The sequence below is a fragment of the Cuculus canorus genome, chromosome 2 (genome assembly GCF_017976375.1).
Source record: "Cuculus canorus isolate bCucCan1 chromosome 2, bCucCan1.pri, whole genome shotgun sequence".
Taxonomy (NCBI): Eukaryota; Metazoa; Chordata; class Aves; order Cuculiformes; family Cuculidae; genus Cuculus; species Cuculus canorus.
Genome location: NC_071402.1, coordinates 149,133,596 through 149,157,596, shown reverse-complemented (window position 1 = coordinate 149,157,596; position 24,001 = coordinate 149,133,596). Strand labels below are relative to the sequence as shown.

The window sequence follows — 24,001 nt, the reverse complement described above, 5'->3', positions numbered from 1 at the left end:
GATGCACTGACTTCAGGCCTTTTGTTCAGCACGTTGGTTTTCTTAAGCAGCTTTATACAGCAAGTTCCATGCAGTATGGGTTTGCAAAAACATATTTAATTTCTATTAAGAAAGGTTTCTGAGAGTAACCTGGAAAGATCAAATTAGAGATGGAAGCAGTTCACTCTTCTTGCAGGATAAGACTGTGTCCCTGTAAAGTTTCTTCCACAACAGTGGACATATCAGTTTCTTACTACAAGTGTGTGATTCCTACGATGCATCAAATCCAAACTGAATAAGAATATGTTGTTTATAGATCTACAGTAAATGTGTGTAGAAATATATATTAGCATTTTGGAGCACACTCAGATTGATTGCTAAGGCACAGTGAAAAATGGTCAACAAACAGTGAATGAACAATTTTACTTGGCATTTTATTCACTTAACAGAAACATTCACTTATCAGGTATCACTGAAGTGCAATTTACAGAACTTAGCAGCAAATTCACATATGTAAATTCAGATTTATTTTATTTTGTTGTCTTTTTTGTTTCTTTTTTTTTTTACAAATATTACAAATGTACATCCATTAGTACAGTATTGCCATTCACTCATGCGTGTTATGTACAGATTCTTCACTAAAGAATTACTACTGAGCAAGTTTTCCTTTGCTTCAGGAAATGCTGCCTATAGGTCATGTGTGCTTCTGGGATGTGGTCCCTTCACATTCCAACGCTGCACGTAATGAGAAGAAGTAGACGTTTAAGGTCATATTCAACCCTAGTGCAAGCAGGTGGAACTCCATTGCCTTCAATGAGATCAGCTGATGCCCACTTGCAGTGGGGACTCAGTTTGGTCTCGCCTACTAAATCCATTTTGGCAGCTGAATCCAGGGTTGAATTAATGGATTTCTTGCAACAAAGGATAATTCAATCCAACTACACTTTTCATTTTGTCCTTAAAAATAACCAGGAACGGTGTTTTATTGTCACAGTAGCTGCAACACCGGCCTGTGGATCTTTATGCATTAGTTGAGATAACATCATGCCAGGGCTGGAGAAGGGAGGATGAGGGCCTTGAGGTCTCGTGTGTGCTAAAGACTAACTTGGAGAGGAAAACTAGAAGACACGCTTTCCCTTGCTTTATGGATTGCTGCATGAGAAACCTTGTCCTCCTCTCTGGTTGCCCTGTGGTTTCTCTTCCTTGGTGGGAGCAGCCAGAGCCTGTGGGACCACTGCTGCCAGTGTCACCCACAGCTTCCCCCTCATCTCCAGTCATGGGCCTGATCCCCACCTGCCCACTGCCCCTCTGGGCACCTTTGCTTCCCAGATCACACTGGAGGTCTGCACCAGTGACACTTGTGTTAGAGGATGGGACCATGTAGAGGTACCAGGAAGCTCCAGAGGGTGCCCAAAATATTCTGAATGTTAATCAGAAGACCTGACAAAGTGGCCAAAGTATCGACAAAGTGGTTACCACAAAATGCTCCCATTCTTGAAACATCTCTGGTTCTTGTTCATTTTTTATTTTTACTATTTCTACTCTAAGGATATTTCTTTAAATATTTTTGGTAGTTAATATGGAATGTGTTATTTTGCTGAAAAGGCTTCTGCAAGGGGAGAGCTTTGTTTTATCTATTTAAAAATTCTAGTTTATCACAATTGTTTTTATACAAGACACTATAGATACATCTTGTAGTTTATAATCTAAAAATAAAATCTCATCAAAATACTGTAACTATTCTATTGTGGGCATCAATAAACAATGTATTTACTGTATATGGCTCTCCAAACATGATAAACCCTATAGAAAGAGCATCTATCTTTATTGATAGGAACAGTTTCCCGTGTAAAGGAAATTACATGGAAAAATATGAGCCTTGTGTTGTTTGAAAAGGAACTCAGCTTGACAATTCTGAGAAAATACCAAGACAATTATCACAAATCAGTAGCAGCATGTTATATACAGATTTAAAGAGAATCACAGGAATAAAAAGAAAACAGTAGTTATATACCCGCAAATCCTGTCATTTAAAAACCCCAAACCTGAAAGAAATATACAGGGTGTTTGCAGGTTGGTTCTGCAGTGAGACTAATGCTCAGCTCTCCCATGACTGTATCATCTGCATTGTGATGAAGTTTGGGATGGTTCAAAGATGAGATTACATCAGATCCAGCCCCAGGTATGAAGAAAATATTTAACTCTTGGGTGCTACTTGTCTCCTAACTGAAAAACCTCACCTGCTTTTTCAAACTGCAGAGGAACATGAATAAGAATAATAATACTTGGCATTTACACAGAGCTAGAATCTGAAAGCTCTCACATTGAGTAAGACCCTACCCAAGCCTGTAGTTGCATCTACTGCTCTTATGCCAGTTGAATGATGTTGGGAGGTAAAACTCATGGCAAGAGCGACAGAGTCTGGCTTACATATACACGTGCATATGATCAGAGCACTTTGTTCCTGCCAAGCTCCTTAGATGTGAAGCAAGTAATTATTATTATGACCACCATTTGACAGATAGAGAAACTGAGGCAGGAAAGTATCAAATGTGCTCTCTAGTTTGGGATGTCTTAGTTCTGGCTATTCAATCCAGCAATTTTTCAGATGTATGGAGCATCCTGAGCTCACATTAATTTAATTTAGAGCTCTGGATCCTCAGGAGCTTTGAAATCTGAGACTCTGGGTCCTGGCTCCAGGCTGCCTGATCTTAGGCAGCTACCTGAAGCTCCAGAGCTGCCTCCATCATCACACTGGTCTTCACCGGCAGCCCCTGCAGATCTGTACACCTTTGCATGCAGCGTAGGGTTGAATTGCCCTCTTGAAGATCATCCGCATCCCAGCTGGTGTTTAAAGGGCATGTGTGATCAACTGGGTCTGGATAAATAAAATTTGCAGCATGCAAAACTTGTGGCCAGATTTGGTGGGAAGTGGTTTGTCCAAAGCATCAGAGAGGATAAGTCTAAAAACCAAGGGAATCCTGACTCCTGCCTTTTTGCTCAGAGCTAGCAGTGGAGTTTAAAAGTGCTGCACATCTTTAAGGTCCAAATTCTTTCTCACAGATTTAGGCAGCTAACAGAATGATTTTTGCATAGAGGTTAGACACGTTTCTTTGTGGATGATTATGGATGCTCTGAGACCTGCCGTCATGCTGTGTGCCTAGGGTACTTCCTTCTTTGCTCACTATTTTCCATTATTCAGTGATGATTCTTGCACTGATTGTGTGAGGGAAAACATATTCTTTTCTGGATCAGACAGGTGATCTGCTAATGCTTCAAAGTGGTAATAACTGACAGCAAGAAACAAAGAAAAGCAGAATCTTTGTGGGGGTGGTGTTCTGATTTGGGCAGTTACATTCTCGGGAAGAGGTCATGAAAAAGCAGTTTTCTAAAGTTGAGTTCAGTGCATCAGACACATTCCTATTTACGTATTTCCAATACATAATTAAAAGCAAATATTCCCATGGAGGTTGCTATTATATCTCAGACTGCTTTGATTCTCTCGGCTCACGCATCCTGCCTAGCCTTCTCTCCAGCTGATTTGATCCAGTCATGTAGCAAAGGTGTCAAGTGATTTAGACAGTTAGTAAGAACTGATCTTGCTCTGGGGGTTTCTTCACCCAGGTGCCCAGACCGGCTTTCTGAAATGCTTTAAACAGCTGCTGCTTGACAGACTGGTACATGTGAGCTACCAGCTTTGCCTCGCTGTACACTGATGGCATGTCTCCATGGCTCGGTATTCGTGTGCTCAGCTGCAGAACAAAAATCAGGGAAGGGAAAAAACGGTAATAAAAAAAATCAGCTGACGAGCCAAAAGAAACAGGAGGCTTCAGTAGCTCTATAATCTTCCTGTCTACATTTCATAAGCAACAAACAAACTATCACTGTGCCCTGTGTGTTTGCTTTTGGTTTAATAACAAAAAAACCCAGAAAGAAATAAATGCCTGTGAAATGGTTTCTAGCCATTGCAAAGGGAAATGGGGAAATGGCATAAATAGCTTTTACTTGGGAGTAGACTCAGTAGCAGATCATGGTGTGTTTTACAAAGGCAAAATCTCACTTCTCAGGTAAGATGTTTTTTAGGAACAAAAAGGGGAAACAATTCTTTTTGAGGATCTTTAAAGAATGTGCTCAGTTTAGTCCAGGAAATAGCAGCTCAGTGCTTCCAAGTAATGCCAAGGGATGCAAGAAGGGGGGTCCTCTCCCACACTCTCCCCTTTTTTCTCTTCAGTGTGTTATAGTAAGAGATGCTGCGAAACTTGCCCAGCACAGAGTAGAAATTGGGCATCGGGATTTGTGCTAGCGTGGGGAAATGGAACGCTCTGCTGTGATACTGGAGCTGCATGGGGAAATGGAACGCTCTGCTGTGATACTGGAGCTGCCTGCCAGGAGCTGCCCTGGGAGACAGTAGCACATGTTTGTTGCCTCTCATCATCCAGAGCACACATGTGAGAGCAAGCACCCTTCACTTTGCATAAGCAATAAATAAGTGACCTCCTCTGACCTGCCCAAGTCTTAACAGTGCCAAACCAGCACTGTGATATTATGCGGAAGAAACCAAAGTCTGAAAAATGCCTTAAAGCAAGCAGATGGGTGAAAGTCCAACCCTTAGAAGCCAGGGAAATAGCACCCTGTAGGAAAAAGCACACTCAAAGCACAGCCTGGCAAGCAAACAACACTCATTCCCTTCTCTGTAAAAAGGAGAGATGTTGAAAAACAGATTAAAGGAAAAGGTGAATGCACAGCCAGAAATGAGCTGCTCTGGTCCAGGGTCTGTGTGGTGCCGACATACCATGGGGCATATTGGTCCAGCCAGCAAGGGAAGGTAGTCCTGCCAGCCTGGGCGTCAACAGGCCACAAGCTGGCCTGGCCAGTGGTGGCTCATCTCCAGCTGCCCCTTTGCTCTCCAGAGGAGGACAGTGATGACATTAACAAATGTTTTATTCTGTCAAAAGCAAAGTGTCCTGCTCGGCAAGGAGTTACTCCCTCCTGATCACCCCAACCTCACCCCTGGTACCAGCCAGGTGCAGTCAAACTCTCCCAACCATAGTCCCAGCCACAGCCTTTCCCAGAGCTTGACTTGCCCGTGATTCGTTCCTGTGAGGAGCCCTCCGTTTTGGGGGCAGCAGGAGTGCTTCTCACCCTCCTTTCCACTCCACCTGTTGTGCAAGAAATAGGCTGGTACCTGTGCTCCCAAGTTGTGACTGAGCCGTGGGTATGAAGCACAGGTCTGTCCCTTTGACTCCCCCACAGGCTCAGGGTCCCTGCTTAGGACAGGTCATGCCACTGCCTGAGAAGGTATGAGTGCCACCAGCCTTCTTCCCTGGGGTGTTCAGCAGAGCAGAGTAACCCTTTTGGGCACATCCTCACACCTCCTCACTGCTTGTCCATCTACCTTCCCGAATTACTTTGTTGGAGGAAGTGGCTCTAGACTTCCATGCCATCACTCTGACTTGTTCTTTTCCACTCATTTCCCAATAGGAAAAAGGTTTTGGCAGTAAATAAACTATTTTTTTCTTCTCCTTATCTTCTCCCACTCCACATGGACTGCTGGGAAATTCTTAACAAGGCTCCTTATAGCAAACTAATATTCTAGCAGTGAAAGTAGTCAGGCTGAAGAGACATTTTGCATTTTCCCTGCTGCTCTTCCTGTAAGTGGTGGGGTCGGGCTCCCTGCCTTGATATGTGTGCTTCTTTCCCCCAGCACCTCCTTGAAGGGTCAGACAAGAGGTGAAATGGTGACTCCAGAACCAGGAATAATGAGAGGAAAATTTCCTTATTCCACATCATGCTTCTTCCTATATGTCCTACATCTCTAGGCTTCATGCTGTAATTTTAGACCATCCACCTGTCCTGCCACTGTCTCCTGTCTGTGGGAAGCAGAGTGAAGTGCAAGGGCAAGTTAACTTCAGTGCCATTTCAAATAAGGAGAGTCCATGGTCATCTTCCTTAGAGAAAGGAGGGCTGTCAAGGGATGGTGTCCATTTTAATTAAGTACAGCCTTTAGTTTTAATGCCATTAAGCTGCACTGCTGCTAGGTGTAGTGAAGTCTAGGAGGCTTCAGCACCTGGCTATACACCTTGTAAGGAGCAGCTGTATCATTGCATGGAGTTATCAACACACCTGGGAGAGTGGGGAAAAGGAGGGGACTGGGCAGTCCATAACATCTGCTTTAGTCAGCTAACTTGGGTGAGATTGGGAGCAGTTTATGTCGGAAGTCCAAACCCCTATGGAACAAAAAAGTGCTAGATGCCTTCAAGGCAATGAGAAATACTTCCCTCATGCCTCTAAGACTTAGTGAGCTGAATGCTCCTCTTAGAGTCAAAGGGATATTTAGGATGAGATGCATAAAAAATTACTCAGTTGTGCTTACATTGCCACTTAATGCTCTCTTGGCTTTTGACTGCTCATCTGACCACAGCTCTAAGAACAGCAAGAACACCCATCTCCCCTCCCAAACAGTGTGACTTTCTGCCTTTGGCTTTCTCTGGACTCTCAGCTCCCATAGATGACCCTGTAGGCTCTAGGCTGCTGATCCTCTCCCATGCCCTAATAGGAGGGATGCAGGACATCTGTGGAGGCTGCAGATTCATCATAAGATTGCTAAAACAGAGTTGACTATGGGGTAAGGACTAGCCCACCTAGAGCTGGCAGCAGTGTCCTGTCTGTGCATCAGACCTACCTTTCCATGAAGCTTTGCCCACCGAGTGAAGAACATGTGCTTGCAGAGCCGTGAGGGACCCCCACAGGTCCTCTTCCCTGTTGTGGCATTGATAACCTCTAGGTCAGCATTTCCCGCAATCCAGTTCACACTGAAGCCAGGAGACTTTCCGGGCTGCCGAGCATCAGCATGACTAACCCCTGGCAGGAGAGAAGGACACCAGTAACATCCAGTGCTCAAAGCCTTCTCAGGCTGCTAGTGTGTGGTGCATCAGTGTGACATGAGACCTCTCTGAGTGAACACTGACACTGTTCACTGCAGATGCTTTTGTCACCATCAGTTCCATGTTACCAGCCCAATTATCTCAGAAAGACATAATTTAGCAATTCCTATAGACCCCTTTCCACCTTGCAGGCAAACTTTTCATTAGCCTAAGGAAAGCCATTAGATAGTAGCATGTGGTATTGGCAGCTGTGTTACAGTTGCTGAGTGAAATCTTTCAGAAAGGCTTTAATGAGGTAACTGGTCTTTAAAGGGAACTAAGTAGCAAAGTGCTTTTGCCATGAGTTCCTCCTGGTGAGCTTTCCATGGTCCAGCATATTTATCTGCTCTTAACTGCTGGGGCCTTTGCTGTGACTGGAACTCTGGATTGCAGGGGGCACAAACAGGGGATGTGAAAATACAAAACATACATTTCATTATCACAGAGAGTTTATTAGGTCCAAGTTAATAAGGATCTTGTAGACATCACAGACCTACAGAGAAAACTCTTGCTCCCCACTTTATGTCTGCCTGCAAGATCCCTAACCTGTATGGATGCAACAATTTCTTCAAGAGCTACTTAGTGTCCTAGTGGCAATATTTTAGATAGCTTTAAGTGGAATGCACTTGTGTTCAAGACCCGGTTGGATGAGGCTATGAACAGCCTGATCTAGTGGAAACTGTCCCTGCCCATGGCAGGGTGGTTGGAATTAGATGATCTTTAAGGTCCCTTCCAACTCAGACCATTCTATGATTCCATGATTATCTAGTTTTAGACAGCTACAACAATGATGGTTTTGGTTATCTGGGGTGACTGCTTGACCTTTGTGTCATTCACATGGCCAGTTTTGGACACCTAAGTCACAAACTGAAGCCCACTATCTACATAGGTGAGAACTCCCTTGCCTCTAAATGCAGATCAAGGTTGCAAGGTCAGGTGTGGGTGTGTGTGAGAGAGAGTTATTTCTAATCAGGTAAACTCCTGTCTCTTCTTGACTATTTAGTGTAGATCAACCTGTCCATGACTCCTGTCACTTTCTCATTTCTTGTACCTGAAGTCAAGGAAGGACTAGTCTTTGCAAGGAAATAAGAAGAATAAAGAAAGTAATCGGTTTATCTTCCAGCACAGGATAAATGCAATCAAGAGAGCTCTGGTTTGCCCTGCTCATTAGTGCTTTTGGGAGCAAAGAATTAACACTGTGAGCTTCCAAGCCTGGAAAAGACAGAGTGACCTGAAGCAGTTTGAATATTTTGGAAAACATGGGCACTGGATGATGTGTCTGGATCCAGCTGTTGAGTCCTTCTCTACTAATTTGCTGTGTGAGCCACTAGCCTGAAAACCTGGGCAACAAAAGCCATTGTGGGGAGCAGACACACGGGGACTACACTGGTGGGCAGGGGGTGCCTGGCACTGCCACCTCAGAACAGGCCAAAGCCAAGGCTGGATCTCTGTTTCCAAACAGCAGCTCTTGCCGGAGCCCCTGCCTGCAGCAGCCCCAGCAACAGCTCATGGTTTTCACAGCTTGATGGAGAGCTGCTTTCAGTGCTCCTGGGTTGACAGCATTAGAGAAAGGTTCTTCACATTTTCTACTGAAGGATTTCAAAGAAATTTTGCAGAGAGGAAGAGTACTGATATGTGCTGTTCAGAGAAGAGTAGATTAAAGAAGAGAAATCAAAGCCTGTCCTTTCCAAAGTGCCCCTTCTTGTACACCATAAGCATTGCTGATCTCAGGAGGAATGGGAGGAGATAGGAGCTGGTGGGAACCCACCACCCATCACGACATTTAAACATGCTGAGCTTGGTAAGACCCTGAGCAAAATCATGGGAGTTGTGGAGGGCTGTGCAGGGTCAGCTGTGACAGAGACATTGCCTCTGCAGGCAGCTCCTGCCTGGGGCCTTTCAGCATCATGGAAAGCACTGTTTGCTCCATCTCTGCTCCTTCCTGTGTGGTCCTCGCTGTCCTGTGATGGAGCTACAAGAGCCAGATAAGTCTGAACATGTTCAGAGAGAGAAAGGTGGCCATTGTAGGGGAAAAATCCTGCACAACCATGTTGTATCAGTGGCAAAGCTGGAATTGCAGAAATCATCTCAGTGACTAGGATTGAACTTGCTACTGTGTGTAGAAGAGAATTACAGCTAAATCATAACCTCACCCAGGATCTGCAGACATATTCATGTCTTATTCATACATCTCTCCCTCCAAAGCCCCCCAAGATAACAGATCAGTCTGCATCTAAAACTACAAGCAACTCACCTAGGCAACAGGATATAAACTAAGAGCTTGAAAATCAGATAGCTCGCTGGCGCTATTCGAACGCCTCTATACAGAACAAAATGCAAACAGATCAAAATCAGCTGCTTGACACTACGCACAAGTATTTGTCAAGATAGCACCCAAAAGCTTAGAGGATTGAGTGCCAAAAAAAGTGGCAGCTAACACCCTGCTGGGCAAAATTACCACAGGCCATTAAATAAATATAAATGCTGTGAAAACACTGACTAGAGGAAAAGAAGGAAAGGCCGTGCAGAGGAGGTTGTGGGTGACCATTAGATCGGGGCTGTACACCCCTGCCCAGCCTGAGACCTCCCTCTGCTCTTGGTGGACTCTGTGAGTGCCAGGAGCTTGCCCTGGTGCCTGGAAAACCTCTGTGCTTTCATGCTTTCTCTTCATAGCTACCATATACAAGCATATGTATTTAGGTAAGTAGAAGATATTTTCACATCATTTTCTGAATGCAAGAGAAGAGGCTTCAAAGAAAAAAGCATGAGACTCATGACAGACTCAAATACAGAGCCTAGGTATATTCTCTGATTGCTGCTTTTGATCCTTTTTAAACACCTTTTTCATGCTTTTCTTTTGACAAATAATTGTTCTGATTTTATTTGAAAGGTAATACCCAAATAATCTAGATCATTTTCTCTTCTTTATGTAAAACATCCTCCTTAAAACCAACACAACAAAGAATACAATAGGAGACTGTAGAAACTGGAAGGAAAAGTGCTTGTACAAATAATAATAAGATCTTAAGTATTATGGGATATAAACTGAAATCTGTCCTCATTCTCCTCTCCTCCCTAGCAAAGCCTATGCCTCTTCAAGATACCCTTAGGCCTCAATCTTAAGAGAAAAAGAAATAAAAATGACATAGGGCTTTTCTTTTGCATAAAAAATACACGCTAGAGTAATCCCAGTGAATGAGTGGATTTCCATCTGACTGGGACTGGTGTCAGTGGACAACCCCACAGATTATTTTTCTGTGGGGTCAGGGATATCTCATCCTACACTGTGACTCTCTTCTCCACTGAAATGTTTGTACTGCTATGATCAAGTGACAAATTTGGCATCCTTGTAATTGAAGGACTCCTGCAATTTGAAATCCTTGGCTGGTCTGATCCATGAGAGGAGTACAGGAGGTGGACTTGCCTGGCTAAGGTTGCTGAGGTTTGGTCTTTAAAGCATTCCATTCGGCATTTGCTAGATGCCCATCTCATTAGTCACTGCATATGCTGTCAGCACAGTTTTCCAGGTAAGAGAAATACAGCATAAGCCTCAGCAATGTAAGTTTTAAGCAGTATTGGCTCTATGGGATTTGTGAGGGAGGGAAGATTACAAATAATGACTTTAGAGACAAAAACAGTGTTGACAGAGAGAGACAGATTTCTCCCATTGCTTCTCCTGGGCTGAAGAAAAGCCACAAATACAGCTGAAAGCAAAACAAAAGCATTTCCAAACAGAAGTCTCCAGAAAGGAAGAAGTCAGCCATGAAACATGCAGATTATATAAAGTGACACAAGCATCCCCTCTGAGTCATTACTTTTACTCCACAAGGCCAACCCAGCAAAGCAATAGCTGTTCTGTGGCTAAATCTCCTATTAAATCACTTTCTGTGTTTTCAGCCCTCCAACAGTTCAAGTGGGTTTCCCTACACATCCTGCAGAAAGTGGGTGTGATTTTGATCTTCATGTCTGAGTGGACTTATCATGAGGTAGGGCAGCACAGGATAAGATCATCTTTCCCAGTGGGAGATGCAGAGGCTTGGTAAGGATGTGTTGCCAAAATAACTGTCAGATTTGGGAAATAGGGAGATTTTTCCTGATCAGCTGTGAATCTTTTCCTTCCTTCCCTCATGTGGTGTGGGAAGAAAGACAGGGCTGATCCATGCCCATGCTGGACCAGGGCAGGAGGGCCAGGATGGGGTATGGGGGGCAGCATAGGTGTGGAAAACAGTTTCCTGAATACTTGCATTGCACAGTCTTTGTCTGAGTGCACTGAAGAGCCAAAAGATGGAGATAAGCTGTTCAAATAAGGAAAAGACTTCTGACCTACTCAACTTATAACACGTACATGCACTTTACACTTACCAGATGTACTAAACCACACAGAACCTGAGAATTTCCCCAATGGCTAAACTATCACTTCTGCCTCAGTCAAACTAATTTTGTCACAAGGATGTATTTAAAAAAAACCAAATATGAAATAGATAAGGGATAAACCAGCGCTCTCCTGACTGAGGAAGCTAGAGAATTTTGAAAGGCAAAGGTGTACTTCACCAAAGCATCCTAACCTCCCAGCTCTGTAACCCTGATATCATATTGGTGTCTCAGGGAACCCTCCTGAAGAACAATTATCAGAGTCTAAGAATAAAATAAGCATCTAATCCTGTGCCGAACTGGTGCCCCTTAGCACTCACATGCCTCATGAAGATCTGAAGGCATTCAAGATTTTGTGGGATTTTGCGTGGATGAGGCTAAACGGTCACTGCCTGTCTGGAGGTTAAGGAAGTGAGAGTCAGGAGACTGGAGAAGAAAGGACCAGAGACCTGGGGTAGAGGCAGAGGCTGGGAAGGACAAGTGATGGTACTGAGAGTAGACCAAAAGATAGCTAGAAACGAAGAGATGCTCGCAGGACGGGCAGCAAGCTCATCACATGATATCAATGACTTCCCAAGGCCTGTTGAGTCGGTAGGGTCTCCTGCATGAACAAACAGCCTTTTTCTCATGGCCATCTACTCCAAACACAGCTAGCAAGTGGTGAAGGAGCAGGGGCTCTGAATAAGGTGTGCGGATGGCAGAGTTTCATGCATGGGGCCGGAGATCAGAGGGCTGGTTGTCCTGGCTCTGCACATTTGTGCGCTTGCTGTGTGAGTGAGAATGGGGTGGGAGAGAGTTCGAGCTAAAATTTACTGAAAAGTTGCTCCTGGCTTTAAAAAATCTTTTACTTAGTCACACATTTTTTCCACTTAGAGCAGTCTTAGTACAGTGTTAGTTTTCCTAGTTAGCCTATATGCACTACTGATCCTTTCTGTGGTCACTGCATATACATCAGTTTCTTCATCCTATGAATTCATTACCCTCAGGGAAAGAAAAGAAGGCATGGGCTAGTGGTTTACTTACAAACAAGTACACTTTCCTGTTGGAAATTGGCACAATTGGTGATGGGAGATGTGATCATTTGTCTTGCAGGTAGATGTTTGCTTACCACTGAGAAGCAGCTGATTGCGCCGGTACGAAGCTGGCAGCTGACCAATGTCTTCTATTCTATGGCTCATTACCCGGGAAAGGTGACCAGTGTGACAGAGACTTCCCACAATGATACTGTGCAAGTACATGGGTTCGATGAAGGAGCTGAGGAGAGCACCTTGGAGCCCAAGGATGTTCCACCTGGAAAAGAAATTCAGGAGCAATAAAACACATGGGTGGAGGAATAGCCAAAAAGAGAGCTGCCCTGGGAAAATTATCAAAGGCCAGTACATGTGCTGGAGGGATGAAAGATGAAACCATTCCTGTGCTGTTCTATAGTGCATGAAGCACTGCACTGTTGGGTTATACACCCGCGGACTCATTCCCCCCTCTACTATCTTTTTAGATTACTGTGATGCCACTGACTTAAGAGATGTATTTCTGTCTCGTGTTATTGCAGAGGCCTCTTGTTGAGAGCTATTCTTTATAAGTGCATTTTCTGTTTGATGAACATTAATTTAGCATGCCTTTAGCACTATTCTTTTTTTTTTTTTTCCTGCGTCTGTAATTTTATTCTTGCAATGGTAGAGCTAAAATGAGTTCTTTTGTTATTCTAAATTTATTTACCATTTGTCATACACTAGTTCCATGCTATGGTCATACAGCCAAGATAACACGTGACTTAGGTGACCAAAATTCCCACAAAACTGTTGTAAATAATTTTTGAAAGCCTCACAAGTTGACATTTCCTTGCACAAATGATCATGCAGATATGGAGACAGCCATAAGAATCAAATCCTGTTCTTGAAGAGAAAAAAACCAGTTACACTAAAGTGTAATTTTATTTTTAAGGTGCAATTTATTTGTAACCAATATTCTGACATGCTCTAAAGTGTTCAGTGATGGATACGTCTCATCCTGTTGCTGTCGTAGAGGTGCAACAGACTGATGGTGGGAACCTTGGGGGTCTTTCCGTTAATGACTGCAAGCTCTATACTACTGATGTTGGATTAGTTACCAGAACTGCTAAGTATTTTAAGAGCCTATGAATTTTTACATCATGCTGGGCACAAATATGACAGGGTGGTTGCTCTAAATTCTTTGGGGGACAGGTAATTGGTTAAAAAGTGAAAAAACTAAAAAGGGGAAAGAAGCCGTGATCTTCTTGGCAAACCTATTTATAGCTCAGCCCACCTAATGAGAACTTACTCCCCACTACATGAACGCTAATATGCTCCCTTACACTTAGACAATATTTTATATAGATCGGACACTGTCAATCTGTTTGAATGGTTTTCAATTCAGGAGTTCAAACTAAAAATGGCTCAGAAAATGTAGTTTCGGAGTGAGTATTTTGGCTAATAAAAAGCCAAAACACTGTCAATATTTGGAATTCTGTAGCTGACTGAAGGAAAAAGTAAGAGATGCCTGCTATTTAAGGCAACATCCAGTGGCTGCCGTGCTAAGTAATGTGTTTAAAGCACAATCTCCATCAGCAGCAAGCATTATGTAGCTAATTTCTTACATCATTGTTCTTTTCATTAATTAACATTTCTCAACCGTTAGTGCAATTATTGCAGTGCCTTCATGCTGTATGTCTCTTTTCATGATTAATAAGGAGTCATTATATTTCCCTTTCCTGAAGCAGTCAATTAACACGGAATACTTTCCATTAATTACTGGATGTTTAAAACCAGCATGCTGTACCTGGAGACCAATCTGCTCTAGGAACCTGTGACACCAATTGCTTTAAAAAGTTCTCTTTAAATTTTATTCCAAAAACACAAGCAATTTAGCTGGCTATATTAATTTGCCTCCGAAGCAGGGCTGTGAATGAGAAACATCTTTTAATCTCATGCAAGAAAAGGCAGCCATCTGGCTGCTGAGGATTTCAGAGTCAGACTCTCCCTGTCTCCCTCTGTAAATGCAGGTCATTAAAGTAATGTGTTCATCTACATAAAACTCAAATGGAATATAAAAGGTAATATTTATATACAAACAATTTAGTCCCACAATTTAAACAGTCATTGGTTTTATGAAACATTTACTTTAGTCGATCAGATTTGCATAACTTCATTTGGGAAAAAAAAAGCATGGTCATTCCTCCAAATAACATCACTTTTAAAGGAAAGAACTAGTTGGCTCTTTGAGTAAATATCTTATCATGATGCAAAATTAATAATGCAAGCTTAAGAAATATAGCTGAATTCAATTAACAGTATTATGCCTCCAACCATCTTCTAGACGAATAAAAAAATTAGACAGTGATATCTTTGTGTAGATGTAAACTTGTAAGATATTAGTGTAGTTTTCAACATTTGACATTTCCTTAAAAAAATCCTTGTATATTTGATTGAAGCAGAGAAAAAAACAGCTAAACAGAAAAACAACATATGTTCAACGATATCTGAATTTTAGCAATATGCACATCACAAGAAATCAACTGAGCTTTATTTACCATAATAGAGGATTGTGTTCAGATCATAAATTACAAAGTAATAATGATTATTTAATTTAAATTCTTCACAAGGAATCTGTCTTTTCTTAAGAGATATTTTTCTGCCTCATTCTGAACATGTTCATTCTAGTGTAAAAAGGGATTCAGATGTCAATGGAATTACATTATTTGAAATAATAGTATAAGCATGATCAGGTCATCCTCTATGTATTAAAAGCATTTCATAAACATTAATTAAGTTCCCCAATGCTGCTGTGAGGTAAGCCCCCATTTTTACACACCCCAGGGAACCAAGGCAGAAAGTCAGTATGATTTGCTGAAATTTGCTCTGTTGTTCAGAGGCAGAGCTAGAGTCCACATTTTCTGGATATAACAGTTGTCCCTCGAGGCACCCCTGTGTTCCCATCGCAAAATAAACCACAGGCAGGTGTAGGGGGCAATGAAACTGCTACATCTGCCATGGTGAGTTTGGACTTCAAGGTATGAGACAAACTGGAGAGAGACACTAGACCGAAAAACCAAGAGAATAAACAACAAAGAATACAAGGCATGAGAACAAGCCATGCTGATGGAAAAAAAGGTGGTGTAAAAAGAGAGCATCCCAGAACCAGACAGCACCCTACAGCAGGAAGGAAAGAGAAATCAGAAAAAGTGCTGATATTGAGAAGGCAATATTCATTGGGAACTGCTTGTCATGTCTTCTTGAGCAATGCCAAGGCTGGTGTCCACCGTGGTGTTGGTGATGAAATGGGATGAAGGTGGTTGCACTGCCTGCCACCTGTACGTTGACCACCTCCTGGTTCAACACAGCACTGTTTTAGCAGTATTCGTTCAGAGAAGAGGAATGAAAAAGCAGAGAAGGAGCTTTGCTCTCAGTTCTAGTCCATGTTTGGCAAAGCTTTTGGCCATTTTTTTCTTTCCAGAAAGCAAACCAGAGCACCTGCCTAAGTCCCACCAAGTCAGCACAAGCCCTAGGGAAAAGGGGGTTCTATGCTGAGCCGGGCAAAACAAGACCCTTGCACTGCTGCTCCTGTTCTTCAGAGCATCATAAAAACACATTAATGATGGGGGAAAATTTCAGTTGCTGATTCTGCTTCAGTTCTGTGAATAAAAAGAACTACTTTGGAGGGCAGCCAGTTCAGTATTTTGCATAAACAATAGATTTAACTGACAAATACATGGGGGAAGGTCTTTTATCCTGTGTATTGTTCATCCCTTGACCAATACACATGGCTAATGTACTGACTCTGTCCTTTGATATCTGAATGTCTATGGGATTATTTGTAGGTAGATGACAGGGAAAGAACTGTCTGAGCAACAGTGAAACTATCAATAAGGGTGTTCATTTTTGAAGGAGCTATTTCTCTGTAGCCTAATTTAGGTCCATGAAAGTAGCTGTGTTCCCATCTGTAACAAAGTGCTCTCTTCAAATGTGGCTTTTCAAAATAAAATTATTATTCAGAGCAATGCAGTGTTACATTTTGGGTCCTCAATATATCAAAGTGACTTTTCTCGCTATGAGGAAATATGCTGGATCATTCTGTATTTTCCTAATTGTGCAAGATTTTAAGGGCTGTTTTCAAGGGCACGCATTTCTCTAATAACTTCTATGCTGTGTGCTTCATAATAACCCTTCCAATAAAGGCAAAATCTGCCCACTGCTCCCTTAGTCACAGATCTCTTTTTTTAAAAAAAAGAATCTTCAGCAGGCAGGATCAATAAAATCAAATGTCTCCCCTTTTAACTTGAATACGAGAGCTTTGGTGCTTTAAATGGAAGGAAAGTATACGCTTCCTTTTGTTCAAACAGTAGATATTACTGCACTGTTTACAAAGACAAAATCCTGCGTCCAGTTTTCAATATAGATAATCCTTGAATAAATATATTTTTGCCTGTTTGTCAATCACGGAAATGCCAGCGATGAGCTGTGAGGCATCGCAGAGCAGGCAGCCTCTCTTTAATTAGATGTCATGCTCTCCTGGCCCCGGACGTGGGGTGGGCTGGGGGTGAGCCCCTGCAGAGTCTCCACGCAACTCCCATGCTCCTGACAGGATGGGACCATCACCGGGGTGTGCAGGGAAATGTGTCCCCGAGTTATAACCATATTGCAGCCTCCATACCTGCATACTATAGCATCATCTCACCATCTGAGTTGGCCATGGCCCCTCCCCAGGACCATCTGAAATACAGGTGATAAAAATAACGAGGAAGGAGCTTGGGAGCAAACCTGCAAGGATGCAAAAGAGCTGCAGCCTTGTGCAAGTCTGTGCATGGTTCCTCACCCATCTCTGGAACCTCTTCACTGAGAATTTCGGTTTGCACATAGCATTACTTGGAGCTAAATGCTGAGATGCTCCTATCCTCAAGCACCTTCAACACTGAGGTGTGGAGAAATTTCCATGATGCTTTAAAACATCTCAGGGAACTGTGTCCACCTGCCACTGAAGCTTGGCAAGACAGAAGTATCTCCTTGGGACCTTTGGAAACCTTGCCCATTAAAAAGCACTGCTGATGAATTTCAAAGCTTATTTTGTTAATGTTTTTTTATAAAAGACACCTTTTTTGGGGGGTCATTATTTAAGTGTTACCCCCTTGGTGTGTTGTTAGCCTCCTGTACCACAGTTTCTATTACCAACATTTCCAGCTAAGCTTCACACAATATAAATTATTATTCTTGGTGGTCTGTGCTCAGCTGAACACCTGTGGTGTTCCTATTTATAGACCATTTAGCTATTATTGGTTTGGAAACTGGAACTAGTGCATTAGTTCTTGATCTGTATTTTAACAGTAGGTGGTTTATATATGTTTTCTGGAACCTACGTTGTGAAGGAATTGAAATTGAAATCTCAGTCATACAGAAAGGGGTTAAGAGAGAGAATTACAAATCAGGTGCACAAATCATGTCTAATTGAAGATCTAGCTGTGTTAATTGATTTTCATTTACATTAATACACAGCCTTTGAAGGAGATTTGCTTAAGAGTTACCTTGTCAGGCTCAGTATTCTGTTAACAACGGCTCTGGTCGACAGGCTAACACTAAAATAGATCTAAGAACACCGATTTCTAACACTGTCCTTTAGTCTTGCATTTTTATATTTAAATACAGCTTAATAAGTTCAAATCATCTTGTAAAATGCTACTTCAGACTCCCACTGCTAAATCCTGAAACAGTGCCTTAAGAATATATTACCTTGCAACACTCTGAACACATTCACAATAAAGATTCCTTCCTGTTCTCTATCTTGTGGGTGCAAATAATCCACAAATCCTAGCCATGGGACAAGAATAGATTGTCAATGCTGTAATGCAAAGTTCGGAAGCCTTTTGTTATTTTTTTGTGTCATTTTACAGGTGAAATATAATTTAGATGTTCGAGGTCTTATTTAACCTCTGAGCTTAATGTCACTGTTTTTTGAAGTGCAAAGAAGGGGATGACCATTAACCTGGTGGCAAGAAAATGTACAGTCCTTTAAAGATGACCTTTTGAGAAGCAGTAGTAAGAAAACAATTTTAAGGCTAGAGCTTACTAAATAAACACTGAATTCTGCCTTTTATTTGATGTGTAAAGACAGTGTTTGTGAGGATTGTTCCTTCAAATCCTGCACCCTGCAATGCGCACTCCTCAAGTAAGCACTCTGCAAGGGAAGCTGCAGATGCCCACTTCTGAAAGAGGACAGTTGCCATGGCTCACGCATTTACAAGTACTTCTATACACTGTTAGTGTGTGTAGATGCAAATTTGATGCACAGAAAGCTGACATCTCTCTGAAGTAGACAGATCATGTAGCTATCTGGTGTGGAAGAACACGATCCACCTTGGCCATAGCGTTAAGAGCTATGGTCTATCAAGTAAGAGGGTCTTGGGGAAGAGCTGTGCACCACACAACTCAGTCCCTAATAAGGCAACCAGATAAGAACTAATTTTAAAATAAAACTTAGTGTTGAGTGCTTGGATCAAGACCTTTAGAATAATCTGCGTGCACATGGCAGTGGAGGTGACGTAATGACATAGGACCTGGGAATGCTTGTTTATGCTATGGGTTTGCTGTGCTGCAGAGCACAGTGGTGGCCTCCTCACGTGCTGCCAGCACTGTTGCACTTCTCTGCCGAACTATGGCAAAGACAATCATTAAACTGTTCTGTGCTGCTATTTAGAGCAGACTGTCCTGCTAGTTTGGATTTCTTGAAGCTGGGAGAAATAATTTCTCGAGTTTCTTTGCATAGAAGAAAATAGGACCCAGATGCTGGTGATGAAACGTATAAACCTGATGAGTTCAGAGCACAGAACAAGAACCGTTATACAGAAAGGAGGTATGTGTTGTCAAACTCAGGGCATGGAGGGCCTAGAGGATGAGCCATGGTGGAAAGTGGCTGGCCAGAAGCTCAGACAGTGTTTCCATGAATCAGAGGACAAAGCTTATGGAAGGGAAGGAGGTTTCTGTACTCTTTGGCATACTCTGAATTTCCCCTATCCAGAAGGGTGATAGATAGACTTGAGTAAGAAAAGTGCATGGTTTTTTAGTATTTTACCCAGTCCTTCATATTTCTTCTGCTGTTGGAATAAAAAGTAGAGACATTTGGAAATTCTTATTTTACGTATGTACGCACTTGCATGTGTGTACCATCACCTGCAAATCTAGCACATGTGTACACACTGTGTGTTGTGAGAAGCCAGCAGTGCTGTGCAGGGGAGAGGAGAGGCTCAGTGCTGGGCTGGCTTTGCACAGCTGTAAGCCTTGCCACCAAAGGGGACACAAACAGACACCCAGTGTGCCTAAGGCCACAGGGCACCAAGGGGGTGCTGCAAATCCCACTCCTGCAGCTATAAGGAAGCTGAGCAATTCTCAGTCCTTACTGGTCTGAACATTTCTGAGAGTCCAAGACAGAATTTAGTGCTAGACCTTCCTGATATTTGGTTATTGCATTTAGATCCTTAAAGAGGAGCTGAAATCTAGACATATCCTTGTTTTTTACTTAAATGTGTGTCCTTGTGTGTATGTGTGTGCACGCCTCTATGTGTTCACATATGTCAATTTTCCTTCAACCATTTGTCTGCTCCTGAACAGCAACTGCAAAGACTTCCACCAGCAGCAGCATTAACCTTGTACTGACCTAATAAGCAAAGGTACGAGCTACTCCTGCATTCAACCTTAGTGTGAGAAAGGGAGATGATAAAGGGCTTAATTTGGCCCATTGCATGAATGGGTTTTCTGCTGCAAAAAGCCTAAATTCTCTTAGGGCTGTGATGCCTCTGTTGACATTAAGATCTTACTATAGGTTATGACAGGCATCAAGAAAATGTTAAATAACACAAATTTCCCTCCCCCCAAAACTGATAATTTTCAAAATTATTTTGCTCACGTTATTGCTGCTTTTTCAGAAGTGTATACAGTGTACATTACAGAGGAAAACGAAGGTAAAAATCTTAGGTTTTAGTGTAACTAATGAACTTGGGGTCTAAAGAATGCGGTTTGATCCCAAAATCTACGGCACTGAGAAGCTGAACCCACTTCAGCTGCACTGTGAAACACAGAAGTTGTGAGTGTAAAAAGCTAACACCATCTTAGGGTGGGTTATTTGGGGATTCACACAGCCAAAACTTTAAATTTGCACATATAAATGCATAGGTTTTTAAAGCCAGAAGGAACCACCAAGATCCGGTCTGACCTCCTTTATAATGCAGTTGCAGATCTTCACTTCGTAATTCCCTGCCTGAGCCAAATAACATGAGTATTCCTGCCAGAAGTGTTTGTGCTTTAATTCAGTAAGGGAATAGATATCATACCAAGCTGTTTATCCTGCAATCTGAGCACAGCCACAGAGCCCAAATAATGTATACCAAGCATCAAATTCTCTCAAACTTGTGGTGATAGTAATAAAAATTGCTAAATGCCTTTGAATAAAAAATAAATCTGATTAAACCACTTTCTGCCTATGGCTATTCTGTGAGCAAGAAAACATAAATGGTTAGATATGTGATTTATAGAATATTATTCACTTTTCTGAGTAACTCTCTCCATTCTTGGGTCTTTGATATTCGGATAGCAATGTCCTTTGCAAATAATGCAAAATGATGTATATTTTAGCAGCTACTGGCTAGGTTCTCAAGAGGAAACATTCTCTAATAGCCCTGTGCTCCTGAGGGACTTTTACAAGCAATAACATCCAAAGTATACAAGCCATATTTTTGTCAAATCTTGCTTATACAAACATGAATTTCAGCTTCGGAGATCTTTTCTTCTCATTGTGAGACAAGCAGAAATGATGTGCAACCAGATTCCTGCACCCTGCAGACATTTGACGAATCAACTGTCTATGTGGTACAGCAAATATTTGGAGTCTGAAGTGTGTCACGGAAGCTACCCACTGATCATAGAATTATAGAATCATGGAATCACTAGGTTGGAAGGGACCCACTGGATCATCAAGTCCAACCATCCTTAACACTCCCTAAATCATGCCCCTCAGCACCTCGTCCACCTGTCCCTTAAACACCTCCAGGGAAGGTGATTCCACCACCTCCCTGGGCAGCCTATTCCAGTGACCAGCAACCCTTTCTGTGAAAAACTTTTTCCTGATGTCCAGCCTGAACCTCCCCTGGTGCAGCTTGAGGCCATTCCCCCTTGTCCTGTCCCCTGTCACTTGGGAGAAGAGGCCAGCTTCCTCCTGTCCACAACCTCCTTTCAGGTAGTTGTTGAGAGCAATAAGGTCTCCCCTCGGCCTCCTTTTCTCCGGGCTAAACAACCCCAGCTCTCTCAGCTGCTCCCCATAAGACTTGTTCTCCAGCCCCCTCACCAGCTTCGTTGCTCTTCTCTGGACACACTCCAGAGCCTCAACATCCTTCTTGTGGTGAGGGGCCCAGAACTGAACACAGTACTCAAGGTGCAGCCTCACCAGTGCCGAGTACAGAGGGAGAATAATCTCCCTGGACCTGCTGGTCACGCCGTTTCTGATACAAGCCAAGATGCCATTGGCCTTCTTGGCCACCTGGGCACACTGCTGGCTCATGTTCAGTCGGCTGTCAGCCAACATCCCCAGGTCCTTCTCCTCTAGGCAGCTTTCAGATCTCCTCAGTGGGGGCAGTTGTGGAGAAAGGGCCCTCACATAGCCATCTCCTCGTCCACTGAACTCCTTGCCTCCCTGTACTTACTATGGTCAGAGGACAGAAAACAGCCCTATGTGTGCTGAAACAAAGTTTTTAAAATATCTTTTACCAGTGAGAGTAAATATTTGCTGTTCAAAGCAGGGAATAATGATTTCTGACTTTTTTTTTTTTTTTTTTGGTCTAGGAAAATCCCGTGCCTATTTGAGATACAGTCCAAATAAAAAACTGGAAGTGACTCATACAATATTGCAGTAAAAATATTAAAGATGAGAGCTGCAAGATTTTTTTTTTATCCCGGAAAAACTTTGTGGTAGATTCTTCTTTTTTTTCACAGACTTTAATGCTGTTTAGATTTGTGGCAACATGGAAAGGATTCACTGAAAGTGCTTAGCAAATGTACTTGGAGAAAACCCAACTTTTGAGACTATGCATTATAGTCAACATCCCCCTCAATAGCAAATATAATAATATTTGCAAAGCTGATATTTAATTCACTGGCTAATGACATTCAAAACTACAGAGAGTGCAATATTTCCATTCTGAAACTTAAATTTGTTTAGTTTTTTTGAGTCAATATGACTGGATTTGGAAAAAAACAATTGCATCTAAAAACAGTGGGGGAGATCAGTTTGGGCTTTCTGTTATCTCTTTATGAATAAATGAAAACATTATCGCGCAAGTTGTTCTTTATCCTTCATGCAAACACAACAGTTGTGACGATTACACTTAGCAAGGGTGGATTTTGTAACTCTGTTTGCATTTCCATTTCCTGGTTCAGTCATACATTCTTCTGCCAAAATGCCAGGCTTTGCTAAGCCTACAGACTAATTTAACTTCAGTCGGTCATCCAGTTAAAGCTAAGAGCAGAATTTATGCATTTGCATTAAACATAAGTTTTCTACTTTTCTGAAAGTTTATGTTTATATGGGCCTTTAATAATTAGGCCACATTTACCATTGATGTAATTTAACTGAATCCTTAGGCATGATATTCCACCAGAAAATTCAACTGTAATATTTACTTTTTGTAGCTATAAAGTAGTATGCTTTACATGTAGAAATGCATCTATAGATAAAGCACTTAATATATATAATTATGAGCATTAGTATAGTTATACATAGTTAGGTAGTAATAGCATAATAAGTATGCATCTAAATGCACAAACTTTGTTTTCAGTTTGTGATAGCCATCATTTACTATTAGTTAACATCCTAATCTGAGAATGGTCAATGTGTTAAAATTTTATCTGCCATGATGGAATAATTACAAAATATTTATTAAACAGCATATATTCTACATAAATATGCGTCATATTTACAGAAAGCCATAGAGGTGGCTGTGATACAAGAGTTCCACAATGACATTCAAAATAGCAGAAATATTCTTAGCAGCTTTTAGGGCACTTTATCCAACAAGGTATGGATGAACCAACTTTATCTGCATGATGGTTGGTTTGCAAGTTTTCGGGTAAATGATCCAATAAAAGCAGGGTGAATGTGTTTTATTAGCACACTCGAATTCTGTTGGCAAAAAAATGCTGCAAAGAGGGTTTATATTTTTGTCACACTGTAAAAAGCAACTAACGACCCATGGAGATATTTGGAAAATGTCCTATTTACATTCTGCCCTATTTATATGGTCTGTTTCTACATTCAAAGGTCTTTGTTTCTGCAGGTTTTGTCAGCACCTGCTTGTTATTCCTCACTGGTAGCCATAGTCCTCTGTGGCATCAAACTTTATTTCCACATGTAAACAGTTTTGTCATGTATATATGTTAGGTGCTACGGTACCTGGCGATTTTGTCTGTACAGGACATGGTGATGAGCTGCTCTCCCAGCAACACGCCATCCCACGTCTGAGTTGCGTTGTGACACCGGACAGGTATGGTTCCTTCGCCAGACTCAATCTTTGTTCGGAGATGCCCACGGTATTTTCTCACTATGTGCTTGCTGCTGTTCACTGTGCAAAATGAACACAAGAATGGCAATAATTAAATGTTTTCATAAAAAAACTGAGAGGCTGCCTTGGTGACATAGCTTGCATTTGCAGAACCATCTGTGTAGGTTCTTCAAATTGG

The 24,001-nt window shown here is 42.1% G+C and overlaps 1 protein-coding gene across 1 annotated transcript in view; it reads right to left on the bottom strand.

Moving 5' to 3' along the window:
* Positions 1–411: 411 nt before the first annotated feature.
* The window catches only part of ADARB2 (adenosine deaminase RNA specific B2 (inactive)), a 318,892-nt gene continuing 295,302 nt past the window's right edge, over positions 412–24,001 (bottom strand). The window contains exons 7-10 of the mRNA XM_054060538.1: positions 23,715–23,883; positions 12,382–12,563; positions 6,662–6,840; positions 412–3,731 (exon numbers count right to left, since the gene is read on the bottom strand). Coding sequence (XP_053916513.1) covers positions 3,555–3,731; positions 6,662–6,840; positions 12,382–12,563; positions 23,715–23,883 — 707 coding nt within the window. The 3' untranslated portion in view covers positions 412–3,554. The remainder of the gene's footprint in view (positions 3,732–6,661; positions 6,841–12,381; positions 12,564–23,714; positions 23,884–24,001) is intronic.